Source organism: Lepidothrix coronata, unplaced genomic scaffold, assembly GCF_001604755.1.
Source record: "Lepidothrix coronata isolate B3197 unplaced genomic scaffold, Lepidothrix_coronata-1.0 Scaffold69, whole genome shotgun sequence".
In the NCBI taxonomy this organism is placed as follows: Eukaryota; Metazoa; Chordata; class Aves; order Passeriformes; family Pipridae; genus Lepidothrix; species Lepidothrix coronata.
The window spans coordinates 394,569-413,244 of record NW_016690249.1 but is presented as its reverse complement, the minus strand read 5'-3'; the positions used below and the strand labels follow the sequence as shown (position 1 = coordinate 413,244).

The 18,676-nt window shown below is 38.8% G+C and overlaps 1 protein-coding gene across 3 annotated transcripts in view; it reads left to right on the top strand.

The window, feature by feature from the left end:
- Positions 1-3,179: 3,179 nt before the first annotated feature.
- USP12 (ubiquitin specific peptidase 12) overlaps positions 3,180-18,676 on the top strand; it is a 35,192-nt gene continuing 19,695 nt past the window's right edge. Inside the window, exons 1-2 of one of the 3 annotated variants that reach the window (XM_017818653.1) lie at positions 3,180-3,347; positions 14,019-14,099. In XM_017818653.1, the coding sequence (XP_017674142.1) occupies positions 3,300-3,347; positions 14,019-14,099 (129 nt within the window). In that variant the 5' untranslated portion in view covers positions 3,180-3,299. Of the gene's footprint in view, positions 3,348-14,018; positions 14,100-15,431; positions 15,517-18,676 lie in introns of those variants that run through there. The other 2 variants (XM_017818654.1, XM_017818655.1) reach the window with 2 other exon arrangements.

Here is an 18,676-nt window from a genome sequence, read left to right as displayed (position 1 = left end):
CACTCACTCTGTTTTCAAAGCTCTGTTTCTTCAAGCATACCCAAACACATGCACAATCCTGGCCTACCCACCCTTTTTTTTCCTTTGGCTCATCAAACATCTGGCATACTTAATTAATTCCAATGCCCCAAGGGGCTTAATGATGACAATTAAGTGATAATTTCTGATTATCTTCCGCATTTCCTCATATTTTACTTTAGTTCAGTGGTTGAGAGTATAGAAAGTGTTTCTACATTTCCTCTTGTTCTATGGCATGAGTTTAGTTTGCTTATAACACAGTACCTCAGTTTGCATGGCATTTTAGAACAAAATGAGTCTCTCTGTAGGTTACTAATTTAGCATCTTCCCAGCTGCTTTGCTTAGTCTCCAGCCACAATTAGCCCACATCTGACAGATACAAGCCAGCACAGCCACTTATTCCCCATTCTTTTTGAAATGCGGTCCAGTACTCCACAATATCTAAATTTTGCCTTGGAACTACAAACAGAAAGAGCACATCACGACAAGCATATTTTGTCTTCTTTCTTTAATTTACAGGCAGGAAGAAACTTCTAGGCAGTCTCTGACTTTCCGTTCAAGTGCCTTTCAAGATTTCCTGCAGTATTCTATGGCCTGTATGGTTCCACTTGATGCCACATAATTGGTTCCAAACTGAATTATCTCCCAGATAACCATATCAGCTTCTGCAGTAGTGCAATTGCTTTTCCTGTTTTTTGCTTCAGGGAGACAGCACGCTATCTCATTTTTCTGGTGTCATGTTTTAAAGATTTTGTCTACTCTGGATGATAGAGGAGTATCTGCTGTGGTGTGTCTGATTAATAATGTAAGGAATTATTGTTTTGGAGATGTATGGTCAGCACTGTATTTCGGTAAATGAACTGCTGGATATATGAATGTTTGACTCTTCTAGCCAGCTAAATACCCATGCTTGCTTTTTTTTGCTCATAAATGGCCAATCAAATACTTTTTTCTATTCTTTCCCATTCCCCTGATGCTGTCCTCCCCCATGGTTTCTGTGGCAACAAATTCAGAATGTAGTCATCCAAGAGGTGTTCATTTTCTCAGATACTATATTTCTGAAACATACAACTCTAGGCCTCAGACATCATAAAAAAGAATTTTATATGATATCTCAGAATATTTCAAGTTACAATAGAGTTTAGTTGTAATACTTTCTAAAGTCATATTCTTTATGTTTCAGCTGAAGGAAAAGTTCCTATTCCATTAACTTAGTTGCTAAAGAACTTTTACTTCTGAAGATCACAGAATATGCATTGACATATTTTTAATAATAATGCATCTTAATCTGCCAGACATTTCCTCTATATGAAAAAAGACAGATTGGTGCATATCTTGGCTAGCTTTATGCTTCTTTAATGCGGGTATCAACATCTTGAACAAGTTATCCAGATTTCTGTTACAGTCTGCAAGCAAACACGTGATTCAGCTCTTCCTCAAGCAGATCCCTCAAGTAGTTGATATGACTAGTCTACACATCAGCTTTATTTTCCAAGACTGGGGCATGCAAATCACAGACTCTCAGAAACCAGTGGGTCAGTCATCTAGAAATAAAGCAAGAAAAAGAAGAGAGAAATTAACAGGCACATGCCCCTCCACATCCCCATATTCCTGGGAGTGACCCTGGAGGGGCAGCTTTTCCAGCTGCTGTTGGGATGCAAGAAGTCACTTGGAAGTTAGCTTGGCATGAGTGACTGAGTTGATAGGAAGCAAAAGTTTCCTTAATGCCATTCCCTAACTTGCTTTTATTGTTTAGCTGTGAGTTATGCCTATTCAGGCTCCTCACCTCTCCAGGCCACACAAGAACTCTTTCCCTGGACACAGATCACCACTTGCATTAAGCCATCATGCACCAACTTCCCTCTCGCCCCCCAACTCTCTCACTGCCAGTGCTTGCCCAGCACTCGCCCGTTAGATTTCAAGTCTCTTTTTAGTCTAGAGAAGAGGAGGCTCAGGGGGGACCTCACCATTCCCTACAACTACCTGAAAGGTGAAGGTCTCTTCTGCCATGCCTACAGCAAGAGAATGAGAGAAAATGGCCTAAAGCTGAGACAAGGTTCAGATTATATATTAGAAAAAATTTTTCACTGTTTAGGGGGGTCAGTATTTGCCAGCAGGTATTGCCAGCAGGTTGAAGGAGGTGATCCTGCCCCTCTGCTCTGGCCTGGTAGGCCATATCTGGAGTACTGTGTCCAGTTTCGGGCTCCTCAGTGCAAGAGAGACATGATGCTCCTGGAGCAGGTCCAGCAGAAGGGCTACAAAATTTTTCAAGGGACTGGAGCATCTCTTTTATGAGGAAAGGCTGAGGGAGTTGGGCCTGTTCAGCCTCAAGAAGAGAAAACTGAGAGGGGACTTCATCAACGTCTGTAAGTATCTAAACGGGGGGTGCCAAGAAGATGGAGCCAGGCTCTCCTAGGTGGTGCCAAGCAATAGGACAAGAGGCAACAGGCAGAAACTGATGCAGAGGAAGTTCCACCTGAATACCAGGAAGAACTTCTTTACTGTGTGAGTGAGCAAACGCTGGAATGGATTGCCCAGAGAGGCTGTGGAGCCTCTCTCTCTCGAGTTATTGAAGAACCATCCAGATGCAAGCCTGTGCAATGTGCTCTAGGACAACTCTGCTTGAGCAGGGAGGTCCATACCAGATATGGACCCTGCTGTGGTCCCTTCCAGCCTTACCCATTCTGGGATTCTGTGGTCAGACATTGGAATACCACCAGGGAGGTGGTGGAGTCACCCCTGGGGATGTTTAAGAAGCGTTTGAATCTGGCGCTGGGTAATAGTGTTTAGTGGTTTAGGGGTTACTGCGGGTTACAGTGGCAATGCCGAGCTGACGCTTGGACTGGATAATCTTACAACCGTGACAATTCTATGAGCCTGTGACTTTGTAACTCCCACGCCGCCAAGGAACACCCATCAGCTCTCCTCCCCCGGCGCCGCCGATCGAGCATGCCCGGCACGGTCGGGGCGGGGCGGAGGCGGGGGCGGAGGGGCGGGCGGGGAGCCGGGCGCTGACCCGGCGGGAGGCGGGGCCGGGCGGGGCGGGATCCCGGGAGCCGGTGGGTGGCGGGCGGAGGGAGCGGGGCTGCGCGGCGCGGTGGGAGCTGCGCGCCCGGCCGTGGGGGCCCCGCGCCGGCGGGGGCGGGGGGGGCTGCCCCCGCCGCCTGCCTACCTTCCTTCTTTCCTTTCCCTTCCCTTCCCTTCCCCTCCTGATCCCGCACGGCCCGGCCCGGCTCCGCTCGGCTCGGCACTGTGATTGGGCGGAAGATGGCGCTGGGCGGATGGAAATCCTAATGACAGTCTCCAAAATCGCCTCCATCTGTACCATGGTGAGGGAGTGAGTGAGTGCGGGACCGGGGCTGCGCTGCCCTGCCGGGTCCCGGGGGTGGGGACGCGGGCGGTGGCGGCGGGAGGCGTGCGGGGGGCGGGCTGCGGGGGCGAGGGGCGGTGTCCGCGGAGCGGGAGCGCTGCCGTGGGTGGTGATCGGGAGCGGAGCGGGGTTAATCGGCTTTGGGAGACTCAGCCTGGATGCGGGCGCTGAGGGGGCTGGGCTGGGGGAGGGGGGGGAAGGCGGGGTCCCGGCTTTGGACGGGGTAGGAGTGCGGGATAACAAGCACAGCCTTCCCCGGAGTGCGCCCAGAGCAGGGGACGAGAGCTCCAGGGCATCGCCTCCGGTGCGGGTCTGCGTTTTGTAGGTGTGTGGTGGTCACAGTCGGGTTTCTGGAAGCGCCCTCCTCCTCCCGGCACACTCCACAGCGTCCCCGGCTCTCCGAGCGCTATGCTCCTGTGCTGGGGCAGGAATCGCCCATCGGCGGGCGAGTGCTCCCCCAGTTATCCGGACAAGTGCGAGCATCCCGTCCCGCCGGGTCGGCTCCTCGCGCTGGCATGTAATCCGGCTTGTTTGCATCGATTCAAGTCCTGCTAGGAGGCTTCTCCCAGTGATTGCCTTTTCGTTACTACCTCTCGTGATAAATTAGAGCCATAAGCAGATGTACAGATGTGATAAGGCTCTCTTGGGTTATTTTAAAGAGGGATGGGGAGCTCAGTAGATTCGCTGATGGAGGAATGATGAACTTAAGGAAGGAAATATTCCTTAGTAGAAGTTACTAGTTGTCATGGAAGAGATGTGTTGATGGCTCATAGCAGAAGGTCTTGCATTTGTACTCTCTTCTACCTGTTCCATGACCATATGAAAGTTCTTGTTCCCAAATGTATTGCCACGGGGGAAGAGAAGAGGTGGTTAGGGGGGAAGAAGCTGAATTGCTGTTATAATGCCTCATAAAATCAAGCACTGGGAAGTGCTTACATTTTATACTATTGGGAACTGCTTTGTGGTTTTCATAAATCTCGTTGTGAAGAGGCCTTAGCATCTTAAACAGACATTTCAGTGGTGGCCCATGAGAATTTTAAATGAATGTCTGTAAGCCCATAGGATGGGATTGCTCAGGTGGTAGCTGGTCACTGGAGTAGTGTATTTTTGTGACATGGGAAATCACATCTTTTAGTTTGGACTTGAAAAGTATGATTTCTTGAATTAATCAGCTGTATACCGACATCTTTATATGGCCAAATGTTGTAGGAAATGTACCATCTACTTCAGGAGTTTTCATTATCTGAAGTAGTCAGGTTTTACTTGAGATTGTTGAGGAATCAGTGTGATTGATCCCTTAGCTAGGGTGTATCTCGTTTTATTGCAGGTCTAGCTGACATCTTTTCACCCAGAGTTGACCACTATCCTTTGCGTCAATATAAATTCAGTGCTGACCTCTTGATTTAGGTCGAGTATGAGACCTCACTGCTCTGCTTCTGGACTGCATTAAAAACTGTAGGTCTGGACTGGCCAAGCAGACAGTTTAAGATTATGTTTATTAGAAATGACATTGTGTCTCTGGGATTTAGGTCAATCCTGAAACAAATTTTTCAATTAAAAATATTCTTATGACTGACTAAAGTGTCTATATCCATAAAGTTGAAGATTCTGATGGGAATTAGATATTATCTGTCCAATCATTATTATGTGCACTGAGATGGATAAACTCCAGGCATAAGATTGTCACTGGGCATTTCTGATCCATGAGTTTTAATGGTACTGTGATATGGGACACCTAGTATAGGATACCTGCTGTAAAAGCTTTTCAACAGTTAATGTAAGATTGTGCTTAAAAATATATCAGTAAAGATAGTGTGAAGGAGCACTTGGTGTTTACTGTGGAGTAGTTTGAACAGTATGGTTGTGGTAAGACAAATCTTTTTAATTTTAAGAAGAGTCAAATACTCATGTTTAGGCATACATTTTGCAAAACTGTAAAGGAATCTAAGTGCTGAGTAATACTATTTTTTTTTTCTGTCGACGCTTCTTTGTGTCAACACACTCTTTGATAAAGTGCTAGACAACTACCTAAAAATTCTTTCAAGTTTTTCTTGCCTTTTCACATGCCCCTTACACAAACTCTCGGGCTGTTGCTTCTCTTCTTGTGATTGCTTACTACAAAACCGGTAAGAGGCAATTTTTGTTGAGACAGTTTGTGCCTACACAAACCTAGTATGCATGTAGACTTATAATGTGTAACAGAGCAGTCCAGAACTGTATCGAAGAAGTTCTTCCATTGTGGTTCTGTGTTTCATAACTTGTTTTTCTTTTTTTAATCCAAATTCAAGTTTTTCTTCTGCTGCCTCAGTTATATTTTGTGCATCTTACCCTTGTCATTCAAGCTCTTAATATTAGAAAGCAATATACTATGTTTTACAGTACTGGCAGGTTGTGTGGGTACAGTGTAGGTCAATAACCAGTATTTTTAGTTTGTTATCTATGGTGTCTTTTAGGGATGATCTTCCAAAAGGACATTCTGTCTACAGGATTGGTTACTTAGTATGCTTCATTAGTTTATTGATCTATGCTCTAGTGTTCATACCAGTGGTGGCAGAGCTCTTTCTGTAGGATTGTGTCCAAGTGTTGTATCCCTTTAAGTTTCCTTAAAATTCTTTGCTCTGCATCACCACTCCCATGGTCTTTTGTGCTGTAGTAATTACAAGGCTGGAGATTGTGGAAAAGCACTTTGCCCTTGAGTGGTTTAGCCACTGTTCTTTTTGCAAAATGGATGGAGTTAAAATTGTGTGATTTTTTTTTAATTATTTTTAATCTCTTTACAGTAAAAGTAGAACTTGGTCTTTTACCCTTACCAATGCATGAAACTGCAGTCAAAGTCTTACCTGACTGAATTATGTGGGGCTTTTATGCATGGCTGAGGAGTCATAAAGTAACCTGTGCTAACTGCAACAGAGATGTGTCCCAGTTTATGTTTACCATAAATACAGATTGTTTCTAGTACTTCTAACTTTTGCTTCAGGAAAACAGGAAACACTTGTTAGCAGTTGAAAGGTATCAAGTCTTAGAGTAGCTGAAACAAGGAGAAGACATAAATTATCTTTGTAGCTTAAAAGCTACAAAAAGACTCAAAGATGTCAGTCGCAGACATACTGAAGGAAGTTGTAATGGTAGTAGTACTTGTTTTTTCAATGTTTCTACTAGAAGGTGGTTGATTGTGTTAGCACAACCTGAAAAAGTGTGATGATATTTAAAAGCAAGGCTAATCTAGAAGCTGTAGCATTAGATGTGAAAATCTTCTTTGTGTTTCAGGTATTTGTCAGTGTATTCCCTTCTCTATCTGCCAGAGCAGCATCTTGTATACCGGATCAGTGTCACTGGTTGTCTTCAGTGACCAACTCAGCCCCCCAATACTGACATCAAGTACATAGTTTGTGCCTAGATGTTGATTGCAGGATGTAACTGTGTGTTCTGACTGAGAAGTCTGTCTGTGTCCTGGAATCCAAATTTTTGTTCTGTTTTTGAAAGGATTAGGACATATGGAGTTATGCTGAATGGCTGGCTATTGTCCTTTCCCTGTCTGTCTCCTCTAAGGGTACTGTCACCAGTAGTACCTTTTTGCCCATTTCAGTCACACTTAAGGGTGAAAAGGTTTCAGAGGTACTAAAGTTCAAACACGCTTGCGTGGAAAAAGGCAGCTTAGCAGAAAGAGACGCTGGAAGAACCCAGCTGAGGGAAGGTTGCAGTGCACTTACCTATGGTGTCATAGCAGAGAGGCTTTATTAAAACTCTAAATTACACAAAAATTTTATAGCTAACTGTGACATAAGTATGCATATATGGGCTTTATTACTGCTTAAGGAATCGTTAGTTTACAATGGGGTTTTCAATCCTGATTGTGAAATCTGCACTTAATGTAAATTGATGTTTGCCAGAGCCTGCAGCCAGCCAGAAATGGCTATGATGTACTCAATCCTGTTCCTTCTAATTGCACCGTCTCCTCTGAAGTACAAATTATAATACTTAAACATTAATTGATGATCAAGTTAACAGATTCCACTGGAAAGTATACAGAGGACTCATGCTGGAAGAAATAAGGATTGAGAGTTACATGAAGGAAAGAAAAGTTGTGGGAAAACATAGCTTCAAAATGAGGAGGTGACAGAAAAGAAAGCAGAGGAGGAGAGGGCTAAAGTAACACAGAATAAATAGCAGTATTGTGGTATTCCTTTATCCAGCTGTCTGACTTGCTCATGTAGCACGAGTGGCGAGAAGGAACATGTGCTGTGTCTCAGCCACTGCATTTCACTTTGGCATGATGACCTGAATCTGCCGTGACCAGTGGACTGGAGTGTTCAGGCACGTGTTTCCTTGTGGTGGGTCTGTTGAAAGCATATGAAATTTTGGAGAAGTATTTGTTAGGCAGTTGGGGTAAGAGCTTAAACCACATTAGGGAGGTTCACTCATCTGGTGGGAGTTCTTATCAGGAGAATATTTCATGATAAACATGACACTAAGATTCAAGAAGGATTGAGACATTTGTCATCATCATTTCTGTAGATGCAATATGCTGCAATATGGTAATAAAAGGATGAGTCTGTGTATTTGCTCTTTAAAATACAGGATTTGTGACACGGGCTAGTATACTAATTAATTTAGACAAATTTGTTTTAAATTTTCACCAAAATAGGAATTTGACTCTAATATAAAATAAATGTCAAATATGAGACACAAAGGAAAAAATTCCTGAGGTTGTGTAGCTGTAAAGCAGTCTTTATACCAGCACAGGGAATTATTTAGTTGAGATATTACTTAGTTGGATAATTTTATTTATATAAATGTTCCTTTTTCTTTTTACCACTGTGTATGCTTATATGCCTCTTGCAAGTCCTAAGCACAAAGAAACAATGAAATGCAAACTTGGACTCTAGTCTTGCCAGCAGAATTTTTAGCTGTGTCAGTGGGAACAACTAATCCGATTACTAGACGGGGCTTGAATATTTAGGTTGGTCATTTATGTAGTCCTTTTTATTTACTTGTTACATTTCCAAAGCAATTAATTTGCATTAAAATTTCTAGGAATGATTCTGTAAAAATGTGGTAAAAGGATGTCTGTTCATTAATGATATTGTCTGCTTTTCTCTTTCAAATTTGTTGAGGGGAAGAGGTGTATAAAAGCCCTGTGTAAGGGGTAACTTTTGTTTTCCTAGCTTAGGAAGATTGCCAAAGTTAAATGCTTTTGACAAATGAGTTATTTCAGTAAGGTCTATCTGATCTTTTGGTTTAGCAAAAAAAATCTAAGTCTTTTTTGTAGCGTAGACCAGAACTGGAAAACATTTTTACCATTTTTCATAAACTCAAATTCTTTTTATGATTCCATGAAAATGGGAAGTTAGAAATATATTTATTTTCTGAAACTGGAATTATGTGGGTTAAAAGAGCATCTGAAACACACCACAGCATGCAGTTTATCAACAACAGCAGTTGAGTAAGCTGTTCTGCCCACCCACCCCGCATTTTGGGTAGTTAGGTAAGTTTAATTTTTCTGAAATATTATCTTATCTTTAACTTCAGTATTGAAAACACAAATAAGTATGACTACATCTAGCTGGTGTGAAGGCAAATAGATTGTGCATGCTCAGTGAGCATGCCTCAGTGAGGCTCAAAAAACTGGTGTAGTAGACATACCAAATGTGAAGAGAAATTAATTTTGTGCTATGCTATAATTTTCCTTACTCAGGCACAGTTGTTTTCACTTTGTACTCAATGAAAAACCTTTTGTCTTAGCTTCACATTATAATAAGATACAGGACTATGCCTTTAACAAATTAGTTAATAATATAACACTATTTTTTAAGTATTTTAAAAATATTAAGTGAAACTATCCAGGTATTTCATAGTTAAATTATCAAGTTGTATTTTACTAATGCATGTTCTTCTGCAAAGAAATGAACAACAAGGATTATTGAATCCCACTCATATTTCACTTCTGCTTCCTGGCTAGAAACACTATCAAATGAATTATGTTTCCATTTTAGTTGTAGTTGAAACAACAGATATAAACTGATTTAATATAGCTGTTCTCTTTGCTCTTAATCCTGATTCATATAAATACACAGAAACGTATGAATTCACATATTCCGATAAAACATAACTGGAAGAGTAGAGTTACGCATTTCTTCTTTAACAAAAGATTCCATCAATCACAGTACCTTCATTAATGCATTAGTCCATGAAATTCTGTATACCTTCACTAGTTGCATGGGCAACTAGTAAAGTTCTAATCCATAGTAAAAAAAAAAAAGTGAAATCACTAGTAAGTGAGTGCTTCTTTACCAAGATTTATTTTTGCAAATTATAAATAATTGTGTTAATTTGTTTTAAATGTGAAATTTTGGTTTTACTTGGGAAATTTACAACTCAGTCAAACTAGAGGATAAAGCTGTTAAGTAAGCTGCTGAAAAGATGACCCACCAAATTATCAATTGATATTTATTCTAGAAAGGGACAGATCAAATCACCCTATCGCACACCAATAAGATTAACATCATTGTAAGCTTCCAAGCACATTAGGCTGGTTATGAATCAAGCCTTTGTAAGAGAAATTCTGCTTGCTAGGTTGAATGATAATGACAAGGTAGGACACTTTAAAACTGCAATTGTTTCCCTGCTTGTTAATGGTTTTAGACAGTATTTTTAATATAGGGAGGCATCCCAAGTTACTATACTTTGGTTTGTGTCTCAGGAGTGGTTTTAGAGAGCACAAATTAGATAGCTTTTGGAGGGAACTAAATCAAACAACATACTTCAGCTGCAACTGGTGCTCAGTCACAAAGCCAGCCTAGAACTAATCTGCAAAACCCCTCTGAAACCCAAAGGGTGTATGACAGATCCTAAGCACCAAATGATTTGCTTTACAGATTGGCTCCAGTTAGCTTATCCATATGTTAGCTGTTAGTGTGTCTCAGGAGTACTCCCTTGACATGTAAGAACACAACAGTGTGGCCTCTGAGGCAGTGAGAAAAGGCAATAATGAAAGTGGAAACGGCATTTAAATGATATTATTGTTTTAGCAAGTGAAAAACTAAACAATCAAAACCCAGCATCATATGTCTGAGCTGTCTTTTTTCCACTGTTTTTCAGTGAAATGTACAATATAAGTGGGGATTTTTTTATCTGTGAAACTTGAAAATCAGGAAAATCCAACTATACTCAATACAAAGATAGTACACTTTCCTATCCCAGTGTGTTTTCTGGGCTTTGATTCTACTAAACTAAAATCAAACACTCATTTGGTTAATGTTAAATGTGTTGATTTGTAGAAACCTCAAGCTCTTTTGAAAATAAAAATTGAGAAACTTAATTAAGGGACTTCTGTGGCAAACACAGATTCTTATCCCTTCATTAAGAAATTTGCATTTAAGGGGATATTTGATAAAACCAGTAGTATGGCTTTTTTTTTAACTTGATGGGGGGGATAAACAGTAAGTGTTCAACTGATTTGAACATGATTAAGTTAAGGTTACTCATGATTTATCTCATATCAGTTTGAAGTTAAACACAGGATGAAATGTACAGTAGTTCACCTTTACACCTAACTTTCACTGGGTTTGTGGAGATTCTTTTATAATCACTGATAGTTTAACATTGTTTCCAAGATAATTTTCAGTAAAAAATAAAAGTTAAGCAAATCTTGATTTCGTAATATGTCGTTGTAAACACACCTTAGTTGCTGAACTTTCTACCTTGTAAAACCATATTGTGTTAACTATGACAAATGAGTGTTCTCTCTGCCTGTACAATTATGTCTGTGCTAGAAGGGGGGTAATGTAAGGCAGTGCTTGGTGATGTATAGCTTTTATACTAATATGATGCAAAAACTGGTAAATCCCAGTACTATTCCAATATTAGCTTTTTGGACTTATCTTGTGCCTCTGTTCCTTCCCATTTCTGGATAATGACCTTGTGTGCTTCCACTCAGGACAATGTGGGAAATCGGAAGTGGATGTACTAACCAAATTTGATGATGTTCCTTTCTATCCCATGTATAATATCAAAGCCAGGTTGCAGTGTGGGGACTGAACATGTATGTGTTATTCAGTGAGTCCCTCAAAAAAGGGATGTGTATTTTGTGGTCTTCCCACATACCAGCTAAGTGGCAGAGGAATAAATTCTATACTCTGCAGCATACAGCACAGCCTGAAATATCCTAAGTCCAATTCCCAAGTCCAATAAACCCATCTTGGCTGATGGAAAGAGATACATTGCACTTCTGCCTTAAACCTCTTCTGTTCTCTTGTCCAAAAGGTGATATAGTACCATAATGGTGATGTCCCAGTGCTCCCCCCTGCATCTGTATTTGCATAAGAGTCAATAAGAGACTGGGACTGATAATGTATACTGTAATCATGATTGGGAAGCATTTTGCAACAAGGTGTAGTTAGGTTTTAAAATAGCTTTTATGGGTCAGATGTGAACATGCATTTTACTGTACTATTTCAGTGCTTTTGCTCTCTGCAACCAACACACCGTGCACAGTGTAAATGATTACTTTAGAGGGAGCAATAACATCCTTAATGACAGACAAAAAGAGAGCTGTGAAGGGAAGTCTGAGCAACCTGAGGGTTTTTTATATCGATGCTGGTTTGTACAAACATTCATAAACAACTGCATTCAAACATAGGTAATGCCATGCTTTGAAATCATGTGAAAGTCTAAGCCTTGAATGAAGCATCTTTGAATTATTGCCAAACCATAACAATTTTGGGGTATCTTAGCATGTCTTTCTTATTGCCAAGTCAGGATCTTTATTGTGCTAGAAAACTAAATACAGTGTTCAGGTCTGTACAAAACAGAAACATCAAAGTTTATATCATAATATTTTCCTTCCAAAGATAAAGCAGCTACTCCACCCTAGCTTCGAAAAGAGGAAGTGTCCCCTAAGAGCCTGCTCTTGAATTTATTTATTTTTAAAGAAGTAGAGAATTTAACAATAGGATAAAAGGCCTTCACAGTTTCTTCTTTTTCCTAGTTTATTTGTAAATAACACCCCCCTTGCCAGAGCTCGTAGATGCATTTCAGTAAAGCTGCAAAACTAAATATTCAGAAGTCGTTGAGTGATTTAATGTTAGATGAGGATAACCCTTTTCCTTACTACCAATATCTCTATTTGAGAACTGCTTCTCAAGTAATAAGCTCTGCAGCTACATCCCCAGTAAAGGAGAGGCTTTATCTTACTGGATAATTGGAGGAGATGTGACTGCTGAAAACAGCTAGGGCTGTGCTGTGAATGGAGCAGAGCTGTACTGTCTCAAGTGTGAAGTTACACTATCTTTTGCTCTATTATCCCCTAATGGCTTTTGACCATGCGTTTCCAGTTTCAGAACCACTGAGGTAGATTGCATAAGTTCTGCAGTACTATGATCACATCATGGTAGATGCCACATCATAGTTTCATTTTAATTTTATACATTTTGATACAGTTCTAATTTTAATTATGTTCCCCTTCTCCCTCTCTGTAATTAATCTGTAAAATCCTGTGTGCTGCTTTTAATATAGTCTGTGATTTTGATTTAATTCTCTTGTTGTAATGTCCTGTGTAATGGCTATTTGCTATAGCCTTGGTGTAAAGAAAGAACTTGTTGGGAAGGAGTCACACCTGTTTTTAAGGTTCTTTTCTGTATATTATGTGCTACATTAGCTGCACTTAGGCCTGCTGGAATACTCATGATCATGTATTAGTTTGATAGAGGAGATATATATCAGTTTTGTTTTTTGCAACAAAAGGGATTTAGAGTTGGATACGTTTACTTTTCTCTAAAAGCAGTCACTGTAAGAGCTCAGAGAAAGCTAGGTTTTTTTGTTCTCTGAATTTTCCAGAGTAGAGGTTTTTCTGTCTCTAAATAAAAAAACCCAAACCTTTCCTTTGAAACCCAGTGTTTACTGTACAAGTTGAGTCAACAGCCATTGGTAGGAACCACAGTTTCCTTCTCTGACTTCGTTTTGAAGATCAAACCTGACAGAACTGTTGGGCAAAGGCTGCAGCATTTGTAAGGCATACCATCACTAGCTGTACTACATTGTCTTTTAATTTTACAATGTTCAAGGTGTTTAGCAAATCACTTTGAACATTTTGTATTTTCACTGTAAGTGGAACAGACCATTCTTTTGGTTTCTTATAAACAATCTGCATCTCTTAACTTTTTCTGAAATGTGCTGTACAGTATGGAAATTACACTTAGTAAGAGGACCTCACCATTTGGCCTTGTATCACCTGTTTTGCAATACTGTATTAATGCAATTGTTATTAAAGAAGCTCAACTCTGAAAATAATAAATATGGAATATCAAAGCAGTGTGATTGTATGAAAATACTTGGAAATTATATAACTTTGAGATGTTTTTGAAAACATCGTATTTGGAAATACCTGTAACTTATTTTCAGATGTTTTTGAACAAAACATTTTTGGAAACATCTCTAAGGTATTTTTTTAGTTGTGGCCAGGTGTTTTGCAGGTTTGGGGTTTTTTTGGTTTTTTTTTTTTGGTTGTTTAGTTGGTTTTGGTCGTTTATCCTTGCCAGAAAACTTCTGGTTTTGTTTTTTTTCCTCAGCTGGTTAAATTCACTGTGTATGTAGTTACAATACTAATATTTTACTGCTTTTGATTTTTTTCTAGGGCGCCAATGCCTCAGCTTTGGAGAAAGAGATTGGTCCAGAACAATTTCCAGTCAATGAGCACTATTTTGGTTTGGTTAATGTAAGTTTCAGACCACAACTTCATTGCTTCAAAATGCCAGGAGTGGGTTTGTTGAATTGCAGGGTTGCGACTGAGTGAATAAATGAAACACTGAAAGATACAGTCATTGAATATACATACTATTGAAATAACGTTTTCAGTATTCAGTGTATTTGTTGAAATATGCTGCTGAAGTAATTGTTGAAATGAACTCAGTATTGAATATTTTATTCCATTTTACGAATTGTAGGATATTAAAACCAAGTCTATTGTAGGCTGTTAAAATGTATAAGTGTTAAAAAAAGCTATTTAAAATACGTAGCTTGTAGTTCATAATATGCCAATCTAAGTGAAATAAATACATTACGAGAAAAAAAAATTGTGAAAGACTGTTGATAATCTGAAATGTTTATATCTGCTATTTGTATTAAGGTTATAAAGAAAATACTGAGCCCAAAAAAGCAATGGTAGGAAAAACATAACAAATTCTTTGATTCAACAGTTAGTTTTATTATTTAATTATTAAATTATTTATTGGGGCTTCAGAAAGTACATATTTAAACAAAATTGATTTAACAAGAGCCATTGTACTGCTTTTCTTAATGAAAATAATTATTTAGATGTTGTCCTGCTACTGTAACATATGTCTCTGCCTCCAGGCTTGTAGCACTGACATTGTTCAAGAGTCTGCAGTCCTAACTGTGAAGTTAATAAATACTTCCTGATAAGCTGACTTAGATGCCTCTCAGACACTATGACTTAAATTAATGATTTCTTTTCCTTTCTCATGACAGTTGAAATGCCCTCATAATGACATGTTGTTTCTTTCAAAAAAGGAAATACATCAGTTTAACTGTTAATACTTGATAGTTCTGCAGCAAAGCTTAGGCTTTCCATTTTTCCACAAACAGATTTCTCAAATCTGTTACTCTATTGACAGATAAACTGTTTTCCTAATTTCTTGTCCAAGTCCTGAGAGGATTTAAGACTTAAAACAGTAAAATGGTGTTGTATACCAAATCTTGAAGTTTTACATAGTTTGTACCCTTAAGAAAAGTTTCAATAGGGGATAATCTTCCTAATATATAATGACTATCAACAAATGGCTTTCTGTACCCAAGAGGGAGTAGGAAATTCGAAAGGATATCTGCCTTTAAGTCATTGCCCTCAACCATAATGTAAGAGACAGGCAGCTAAGATATCTCAGAGTGCTTTCAGCTTTCTGTGTACTACAGGAATGTTGCTTATTTTAGCTTCAAACAATAAAGGTTTATGGACCAAAATTCTTTGAATTGGAACAAATAGTAAAATGGGATCCCATTACATTTATGGTACACTGATGCTGTTTTTCAGATACAGTAGTTGGCTAAATAAATTCAGTCATATTGTTCCTTGAATGGTTTTCAGATCTGTTCTATGGGTTGTGTTTACTAGCACAGTATGTATACACAATATACAAAATATAATGTGTAATAAACCTGCAGAATGTAAATCTATCAGGAAAAGGAAAAATAACAAACTATGGCCAATGGCCATTTAGAAAGAATGACAGAATGGGAATGAATACTAGATAATTACATAATAAATTGAGTACTGTTAGATTGAGAAGTGATAGAAATCACAACTTTTGCCTTCATTGATTTCTCTGATTGTTTTGTAGGAACTGCAAGAAGTGAACCTCTTAGAGGTTCATTAACATTTACTGCTAAATTTTTCTAATTTGTTTATCGATTTCGTTTGTCGTAAGTTTGTCCACAGTAATGGAAAAAAGGGAGATAATGTGAAAGTCAGTAGCTCTCTTCTAACTGTGTGATAGCCAGACATTTGAGATGTCTGGAAGACAGAAAAGGATTTTAGGTAAAGATGACAATTCTGAAATAGAGGGCTGCCAATTTGTCCAGAGGTAGCGTAAAAGAAGAGGAAGTAGGAGCACTATCTTATCTCTTTTCCATCTTGTGGCAGAATCTAGGGATTATTCTGAGGATGTGCCGAAAGAACAATTTAAGGAGGTAAAAGACTTAGAAAGGGCAATTATGGGAAACATATGGAAGACCAGATGGTTGATAAGAAAGGAAAATTGAGTTTAGACTTGAAAGAACAATACCATCTACTAAATCAGCAGGAATTATTTAAGCTATATGGTAGGATGAAAGTGTTAATAGTGTTATGTCCCATGCATAAGGGACAGTGAGGAACATCAAGTCTGCCTATCGTTGTTGTTTTCCTCTACAGTGCAGTAGTGTAAACTATTCAAATCTATGTGCTTCACAAATTAAATCATTTTATCCAGTGAGCATGAAATAAGATTTTTAATCTTGAAGAGCTACTCTGGTAGCTCTTTAGCAGTTTACCAGACTTCTAGAGCAGAAAGGTTGGTTATTCTGTCTCTTGCAATGGATCTGTGTGTTTTGGAGAAATCCTATTTACTGGAGTGACCCATTGCAACAGCTAGAAGTTACCAGACCTGCCAGTGCATCAGAGCTGTGAGGAACCCTAGAGCTGCACAAAGACAGTGTTCCAACCAGATCTGAGTTCTTGTAAACTTCTTGTTTGTTTTTGTAGATTTGTGGGGTTCAACAACCAAGTTTCTTCCCAGTTGTATGTGCATCAGAAGAGTAAACTATAAGACTGTAAGCATTTGTGGATGTGCAGTGTGTTTGTTGCAAATTTCCCCATTGTGTCATTTCTATTATTTCCACAAAGGTTTGGGTGTTGTAATCTTGATTTCAGACTTTAAAAGGAAAAAAAATTCTGTGGAAAACAGGGAGAATGCAGTATTTTTGTTAAAGGAAATAATCTGATTTCTCAGAATTCAGAACAGAAGAACAACACAAACTGATGAAAGGAGAAAAGGTCTTTTTTTTTTACTTTCCTTAGACATGCACAACGTAAGATGGTCTTCACAGAAACAAGAAGGCAAGCAATAAATTAGTTGAAAACACTGGTTAAAATAACCCTGCTGTACATGGTCTCTCCTTTCCTCTCCCCCAAATGAGATAGAGGAGTTTCTGTATCCCTTACAGGCTGACAATTTAAGATACAAAATTATGATGATGGTCTTTCTTACAGTTTTCTGCTGCTATTGTGAGGCAAACTTGAGGCACGAAGTTACACAGTTCAGCACTTGCACTCACTAGTGTTGTGCCACTGAGGCAGTGCTGGCTGTGGAGTGGGGAGAAGGAAAGTGTCCCTTGCTGGGTTTGCAGCAGAGCCAGGTGTTGAAGACCCAGAATCAGAAAACAGAGTATAGATGTTTAGCAGGTGGTGGGGAGACTGGATCAAGGTGCTGGGTGTTTTTCTGTAATGGAGTCAAAGATACGAACTAAAGTAATAGTGGTGGTAAGACCAGCATTAATTAATTTATTAAATTCCCTATTTGCTTAGTCTAGAAACCTCCCTACCTTTTCCCCCTTGTTGTTCAGTACAGGTGTCATTATAACTTTTTAATCATTGGAAGCATTTATTTTAAAAAGATTTGGAAGGTTGATGCAGTAAAGACTGATGCTTTAGAGATAAATGTGAACTAATTACATTTCCTTCAGGAGTTTGTTTTCAGTCTTCTATTGCCTACTATCTTTCTGAATTTGGTTGAAGAAAACCTTTTATGAACTTAATCTGATTGCTTTTATTTCATACTCACAGGCATGTAGGTTAACATACATTCATATTAAATTAATCTGAATTTTGTTCGTATTCTGAGTTCTTCATATTTTGGTCATCTCTCCCTGCATGGTTACCATTCTAATTAATTTATCATCAGACTCTTCCTTTTTAAAATTGGAATCTTATGAAATTTCTAATTTGCTTCCTTTTCATCTTTTGACACTTGCTGTAGAAATTTTAGCACTTTTCCAATTTGATTAAATTTTAAGAACTTTCTGAACACTTTAATGTAGTTCTCTTTTGATGGCTATTTCTAATTATAAACTTATGAATAGCTTACAATATTAAATATTTTGACATAGTGTGATTTCATCTGCTGCCTTTAAAGGAAAAAGCCCTGGTTTTCCTCTTAAGTTCATTGACTTACTTGATTGCAGATTTGGACCACAAGGAAGCTAATATAAGCATTCCCCTAGCTTTAATAAATAAAAATAAGTGTTAATTTCTTCACTTTTTAATATGGATATCGGATGACATCTTAATATATTTTTTAAAATACACTTCTTACTTATTCTTTGAGTGTGTCTTTGTTAGTGGTTCTTCATATTTCATTAATTTAAAATAAAGGAAAGCAATTAACTTGTAAGTTTTGTGATTAAATCACATAGTGTTCTTGTTTATCATTGTCTTAGTTGAGAGAGAGCAAAAAATAGTTACTTCCCTGTTATTCCTAAGATATAAAAGCTTTTAGTTCTTTTTTCCTATTGAAAGAATCTGCTCTTAAAATATCTCTAAATGCACTTTTTGCTATAAAAGTCTCCCCATCACAGTATAGTCTCAGAATTTGCTACTCCTGTGTGCTACTATCTTTATATATAATGTAAATATGAACATTATTTTCACATTTTACAGAATGTGTGTAGTAGGTTTGTGCTTCAATTTGCAGGTTGCACGACTGCAGCTGAAAGGTTGGATTACTTGCTGAGGGCCTTTAT